Source organism: Arachis stenosperma, chromosome 6 (assembly GCF_014773155.1).
Source record: "Arachis stenosperma cultivar V10309 chromosome 6, arast.V10309.gnm1.PFL2, whole genome shotgun sequence".
In the NCBI taxonomy this organism is placed as follows: domain Eukaryota; kingdom Viridiplantae; phylum Streptophyta; class Magnoliopsida; order Fabales; family Fabaceae; genus Arachis; species Arachis stenosperma.
Window position 1 is genome coordinate 9,247,737 of NC_080382.1, and position 7,675 is coordinate 9,255,411.

General features: G+C 34.7%; 1 protein-coding gene across 1 annotated transcript; it reads left to right on the plus strand.

Annotated features, from left to right (window-relative positions):
* Positions 1–438: 438 nt before the first annotated feature.
* On the plus strand, positions 439–6,763 carry LOC130936867 (flowering time control protein FCA). The gene is made up of 15 exons (XM_057867038.1): positions 439–793; positions 1,167–1,237; positions 1,410–1,488; positions 1,633–1,715; positions 1,825–1,876; positions 2,737–2,784; positions 2,918–2,982; positions 3,602–3,650; positions 3,997–4,076; positions 4,157–4,221; positions 4,405–4,464; positions 4,609–4,906; positions 5,385–5,549; positions 5,632–6,300; positions 6,472–6,763. The coding sequence occupies exons 1-15, from the start codon at positions 589–591 to the stop codon at positions 6,526–6,528; spliced, it is 2,046 nt and encodes a 681-aa protein (XP_057723021.1). The 5' UTR covers positions 439–588; the 3' UTR covers positions 6,529–6,763.
* Positions 6,764–7,675: the final 912 nt, after the last annotated feature.

Here is a 7,675-nt window from a genome sequence, read left to right on the forward strand (position 1 = left end):
GTGTTTTTTAACAATAAACTATTTAGAAAGTATTTAAGGGTTTAGTAATATTATGTGCTATTGAAGTTATTAAAATATACAATGATTAACATTTTGTAGGCTAATTTTTTTTGTTATGGAAGTAAAAGTGGTGATATACTTTAACATGGTAATTTTTGGTGTTTTTTAAAATTGTGGAAGTACACAAATCGCTAGCACCGATTTCTGTACTTAAAATTTTTTAATTTTTTTTTAACACAAATCCCTGGCACGCACCGATTTGTGTACCTCTAGTTAAACGATCCCACATTTAAGTATAACACTCCAATAATCCACATTTAAGAAAAACACCACTACCACTCCAATATTAAAAATAAAAAATTCCATTTTGTAATGTATTTTTTTATTTAAAAATATGAATTCGGTCTCTTAATTATTTTTCAATTGGTAAACCCTCAGCGGCACGGCAAATCAGTTGAGAACCTCGCTTTTCCGAGCTGAGCAGAGTCCGGAGCTGTGAAGACCACCGGAAAAGGGCACAGCTTCTTCCCAAATTGAACCTCTTTCTCTCTCTATCCACCAGCGTAGCTCAGCTGGGCTATCCCTCAAATGGTGAATTTCAGCGGAGACCCTCACAGTTACACTCAACCTCAAACCCAAGACAACAGCAACCACTTCAACCACCCTAACGGCAACTACAACTGCCACAACGGGGTCAATGCCTTCCCCAACCCTAACCCAATCGATTCTCCTGCTTCTGGATATAACCATTCACGTCCACCCCGCAAGCGAGCTTGGACTTCTACTTCTCCAGGTACAATCCAATTTCGTTTCCTCTGTTTATTTTTTTCTCTTTTCTTTTCTTTTTTGATATATGTAAGTGGTTTGGATTCTATTTTTATGCTCATTTCATGTTGCCCTTAGATTAGATGGTCACTCTATTCTGATACCTGATTTCCCGTTGCACACTGTAATCACACTCTTAACATTTTTATTTGAATTTTGTTGCTTTTCATACCAATGACCATGACTATTAATATGCATTCTACTTGAGACCAATGAGGCTGCACTGTTGTTCCTGTTATTTCTTGAGAGGGTTACCTTTTAGCTGTTTTTTTTTTTAATAAATAAATGCATAATACGATTGTTTTGCTAAGTATTCTTTTCGCCGGCATTCTTCTTTGCAGATCAAGCAGATGGTGCGTGTCATGTAAAAGTTTATGTTGCACCGGTTCCAAGAACAGCTACCGAGACTGATGTAAGTCCTTTTGCCATAAGCATTACTTTTGAGATATTAGGATTTTCAAGTTTCAAGTGATAAGATTTGTTGTGTCTTTTGCCTGCTGGCACACTGGCTTATCAACTTGTAAGTTGTAACCGTTTCTTACCCTTCCATCTCTTTTCATTTTCTACTTTTAATTTTTAATCAGATCCGCCTGGTGTTTGAAGGGCATGGGACTATTGTTGAGGTTGTTCTTTTAAAAGATAAGAGAACTGGTGGACGACAAGGTATAAGTTATTTTTCATCATCAGTTTGTGTAATTTGGTTTCCCAATGGTTGCAAGGATTAATGACTTTAATTTGACACTACCAGTAATCGCATACCATATCTGAAAGAAATCACACTAGTTCAAATTTTGATTAACCTTGTAGGAAGTTGTTTTGTGAAATATGCAACATTAGATGAAGCTGAGAGAGCCATTAAGGCTTTAAACAATAAGTATACATTTCCTGGGGTAAGGACAACATTACCTATGATGGACTTGAACCTTTTCTTTCTGCTATACAGCTTATTATTTCAAAGTTAAACATATATTTATTGTTGGGCTCATTTACATGTTCTAGGAATCATCTCCTGTTGTTGTCAGATATGCTGATCGGGAACGTGAACGGCTTGGTAACTCTTTCAAATTTTACTTCCTTCAAAACTTATGAGATAAATACTGTATTAGTGTGCCTTAACCAGGTTCCACTTCCTAGCTGATTAATAGATTATATTTTCTCCATCTAGTTTGGTTCAGTTTAAAGAAGGTTTTGAATGCATGCTGTAGTTTAGTTTCTTAAGGAAAAAATAGTGAAAAGAACAGGTTTCACACTGAAATGTGAACTCATAGGCATATATAGCTTCGTCTTGTTCTCTCCCTTTTTATTTTATGGTAATTACACAAACCTTGCTTGCATTTTCTTTATTTGTTACAAACTTCCCCTGACATATGGTCTGTTGCGGGAAGTTCCTGTATGTTCTCAAAATAGAGAACAGTATCGTATATAACGAAGGTAAAACTCAAGGGAGGTGAGAGTAATTCTATGTTTGTTTGTGTGCACACAAGCATTTTGAAGCTGCGGTTTAGCCTTGGTACTGTATGTGTCTATACCGAATCTTTGTATGTTTTGTTTTTAGACCCCTTTTTTCTTTGGCTTCCCTTGAAAATTGAGAGTCAGCCTTGATGCAATGGTAAGGTTGCTGCCTTGTGACTTAGAGATCATGGATTCTAAATTTCAAATCATGGAAAAATAGTCTCCACTCACAAGGGTTAGACTGCATACATTTACCATTTTACTCTCTCTAGACCTTACCAGGCAACAGGTTTAAATTTAATGCTACAAAGAATCATCCTATTATGTTCAAACATTGAGTTTCATTGATAAAAACTTGTCATCTAGCGTAGTATACTGTCTTCAGTGAGTGATGAGTAATTAAAAGCTTCATACTTGTTTGTGTATTAGTCATTTGATTCATATTTATTCCTTTTCTAGGGGTTCGAACATTTGTACGGAACGTGGAAAAGAAAGATCCTTCAGAAGGTAAATTCTCATCCTTTTTCCCAAGATAACCCATCGCTTACTATTTTCTAACATAAGTTTTCATTCTTTATGCTGTTGTTTTCAGCTTATCACTTCATATTTTATTTCATTTTTTGTTCTTATGTTTCTTCAGAGGTTGCTGATAAAGTATTTGTTGGTTGCATCAACAAAGAAGCTTCGAGAAACGAAATAGAAGAAGTATGTTTCACCATTCACATCCAGCCAAATATTTTTCCTTAACCTAATTACAAGTTGCTATGGTATCTTTCTTATTATTGAATGTAGTCCAATATTCCTTTTATTTCGCTTGATGATGTGCAAACTGTAGAAATGTGTCTAGACCCTCACCATTGCAGGTGTCTCCAATTAAACTGGAAACAGATATTAGAGACAGAAATATTCATAATCATATTGATACATGTGTTGTTATGGTTAACAGATAGCCCGAAAAGCTGGTTACCATTGTCTACTATCTGCTAGTTTTTTGCTGCCTGATTCAGTTTAAGATGTGTTTCTTTCTAAATTTTGCCAAGTCAAAAATATATCTTCCGAAGGAACTTTGTAGATAGTAACATTTTTATTTCGTATATCAAAATTAGTTATTCAATTTCCAAACATTACGTGAAACAATCACACAAGTGGGTAGATATGATATTTTCTTCTTTATTATGGCAGTCATCAATTTTGCTTTGATACGAGATTATTGTTTATTGTTTGCTTAAGATATTATGGAATATTCTGTGTAGTCTGCATGGCTGTGTGTGATATCCTAGGTTTCATACTAAGTTTCTAAATTTTGTATCCACGTTTTCTGCAGATATTTTCTACTTATGGACATATAGAAGATGTCTTCCTGCACAATCGTGGTTGGTCCCTATTCCTGTAATATAATGTTCTTATCATTTCTGTGGCTTTGAAGAATAGACAAACCTGATCTTTTTGTTTCTTTACTTGACATTGTATTTCAAGGAGATCACACACCTGATTAACAAAAATAGTAACTTATTAAGAATGAAGAGAGAGAGCTCTCCCTCCCCACTCCTCACTTAGCTCAGTGTATGAGGAAATTCAAATTATTATCACTTTGGGAACTTGGTTAGAATTGGGTCTACGTCATCAAGTTGTGCTTATTTTTGTTCATGATGCTATTATACATGATTTTCCTTTTCACCTAGCATGCTTGTCACATGGATGCATTTCTTGTTTTCCAAGGATATGCTTTTGTCAAATTTTCTAATAGAGAAATGGCGTTGGCGGCAATCAAAGGGCTGAACAACACATTCACAATGAGAGTAAGGCAAATATTGTGCCTGATACATATTGTTATGACTTCTTTTGAATGGATACTAAACTGTCATGTTTAATCATTCAGGGTTGTGATCATCCATTAATTGTTCGTTTTGCGGAGCCAAAGAAACCAAAGACTGGAGATCCAAGGTTTTACTGTTTGCCTCTTTACATTTCACACAACTTATTCATGACAGTCTTTGTTATTAATATATTAATGCAAGACTACACGACATGTTTATTTGTGTTGTTTATTATTCCAGCCAGTAGAATATTGTTGATGGATCTAACTCGGGAATTTTGTTCATCCTGTTTATTTGTTTTTCTTCCCAGAGGCAACTTTTTAAATGGGAATGGAAATTTTGGTCCCCTTCCTCAGGAATCAGCAGTTTGGTTTGTTTGTTTCTTTATCTTCCTCTTTCTGACCTTTTTTTTTTTTTGGTTTTTTTTTGGGGGGGGGGGGGTGCTTACTTTGAATAGTAATTACTACATGTATTTGACATGCTAAAGTAGTTTCTGATTAATATCTTGTCACAGGCCAGTGCCAAATTTCGGTGATCCAAATACTAGAGGAAGTATTATGCCTATGGCTCCACATCGTTCTACAATTGCACACCCACAAGTTTCTTCTCATATGCAGAATTGGGAACCTGGGGCTAACATGGTGCCCCAGCCATTTCCTATCCAACAGCCACATTCACAATTGACTTCGATGCCTTTGCAGTGCAATCAAGCTCTGAAGATGTCTTCTCAACCATTTTATCCTGAGGTGCAGAGACAGTTGCATCCAACAGATTTGTCAGTGCAAAATATAGAGCAGCAGCCAAGTTCACAGGTTAGTGACTATTGGGTAATACAGTGATCAATCATTCTTTGAAAGTCACTCTTTCAGGGGCATTTTGGTCGTAATGTAAGTAAATTTATGTTATTGAAGAGGTTGGCTGATGCTGCTGGGTTGATAGTTAGGTACTTCTTGTTATGTTTGTTGTCAATTAAATTATATTTACAATTTTTTGCAGTTACTGTTTAAAGTTAGTCATACAATTCTTTTTGTGGCCTTTATAAATGCAACAACTTTGAGTGTTCTTTTCTGAGGAAAGATTTTTCTTTCTTAAAAATGTTGTACTATAATTGTGGAACAGTATCAGATAATGACATAATGTAGTTCTCTTTTCCCCCGTCCCCCCCAAGCTGTATCCCTGACTATTAACTATATTGCTAACCACTAAATGAATTATCATTTGACTAGTTACTGGTTAAGTTTATTTGTTTCTCAGCCCGCAAAAAATTTCTTGCTTTAATGTCTCTTGCAGACACCTACTCAGAGTGTAAGCAATTCTAATACAGTTGCTGGCAGTACTTCACCTGATATGCCTACTAGTCCTGTAGATGAAGATTTTCCCGAGTGTGACTGGAGTGAGCACTACTGCCCTGATGGTCATACTTACTACTACAATTGCGTCACTTGTGAAAGCAAAGTAATGTTTCAACCTTTGGATCTCGATCAGACATGTTTTGATTTATTGTTATTTTGTGTGATGGTTACTCTTCATGGTGCAGTGGGAAAAACCTGAGGAGTATGCTCTCTATGAGAGAGGGTCTCTGAAGCAGCAAAAGCATGAGGATCATAAAGAATCGCAGGAGCTGCAGGAGCACGATGATCATAAAGATTCGCAGAAGCTGCAGGAGCTCGAGGATCATGAAGATTCACGGAACCTGCTGGAACACGTGAATCATAAAGATTTTAAGAAACTGCAAGAGCACGAGGATCATAAAGATCTACAGAAGCTGCAAGAGCACGGGGATCATAATGATTCATGGAGGCAGCAAGAGCACGGGGATTATAATGATTCACAGAGGCAGCAAGAGCACAGGGATCATACTGATTCACGGAAGCAGCAAGAGCACGAAGATCATAAAGATTTGCAGAGGCTGCAGGAGCACGAGGATCATAAAGATTTGCAGAGGCTGCACGAGCATGAGGATCATAATGGTTCACAGAGGCAACAAGGGCACGGGGATCATAATGATTCACAGAAGCCACAAGAGAACGAGGATCATAAAGAATCACAGCATCAGCAAGAGCATGAGGATCATAAATATTCACAGAAGCAGCAAGAGAACGAGGATCATAAAGAATCACAGAAGCTGCAAGAGCTTGAGGATGATAGCTGTCTTTTGTCACAATTATCATTATCCTCCTCTGCACAAGTTGCTCAAAGCCAAAAGGTGCTTTCTTTGATGTATCTTTCCCGTTAACAGGATCAGGCAAGGGAGAAAAAACTCTCCCCAACTGATAAACAGGGTTGTATGACAACATTTGTTTGTCTGAAAGTAACCTCTATTTAGTCAACAGTTTCATGGTTTGTTACTTGCCTAACACTCTGTAATCTTTTGCAGGAAACAGATAATGATCAAGGGCACTCAAAAGCAAGTTCTGTTGTTGGACAGGGGTGATATAGTTTTTCTTGTTGGGTCACTGGTAGTGGTATGACATACTGTTCATAACTATTTTTATTGATAGAAACATTAACGATTATTATTACTATTATCATAAAATGGCTTTAAAATTTCTAAGGAACTATATTTTATTTTCATATTAATATGGACATTAATATTATTTATTTATTTTGAGGAACTTTTGTTCAGATGCAAAGAATGAAAGTTATCATCCTATACATTCTCCTTTAATTAGTTATTTTGGAAAGGAAATACATTGCAAATATGAGCTACACATTCTTTGATAATCAAATCAATTATTAACAATATTTGTAACATGGATTATGATGTTCCTAATAGTAATAGTTGACGTTCTTCTATTCTTCTTTCAATTATACCAATATTTAAAGATTTACCAAATAAATACAGGTTGAAATGATTTGTGTGCGCGTGTATAAGTTTATCTTCTGCACATTTATTTATGAGTAATTATCCAAATCAATCTCTAAATTTTAAAAGTGGACATTTTAGTTCACAGAAAAATTAATACACAAAAACATCTTTAATGTTTTATTCTGACAGACAAATTAATCTCTAAAGATTTTAAAAATAGATATTTTAATCTTCCAAAAAAAATTGATATATATCAATTCTTAATGTTTTTTTTGTCAGACAGTCTCATCTATTTTTTGATGTAATTTACTAACGAAGAATGTTAAGTTGGTATGCAAATTTATATATGTTGCAGTTAAGCAGATAAGACTAAAAATGGTCCTAATTCTTTATTTAAAATGAAAAGTCTATCTATAGTAGATAAAATTTAATAACTTACAAGGGAGTTCCTCTAACTTAATAAAATAAAATATCTGTTTTTACTTTTATTATGTGTCAATTTTTATTATTATTAGTTTAGTTTTGTGCATATGGATGATGATATTAACATATTAATACACTTTTTTAATTGAAAACAAGTAAGGTGAATAATGATATTTTAAAATTAAAATTAAAACATTTTTTTAATACAAACATACTTTTTAAAATAGGACATGATCATATTCTTGTTAACAATTAGACATTATGCATATGGAATTAAGTTGTAAATTTGACACATTTATATTTTGTTAACATAGTTTTTGCGCATATTATAAATCAAAGAAAAATAATA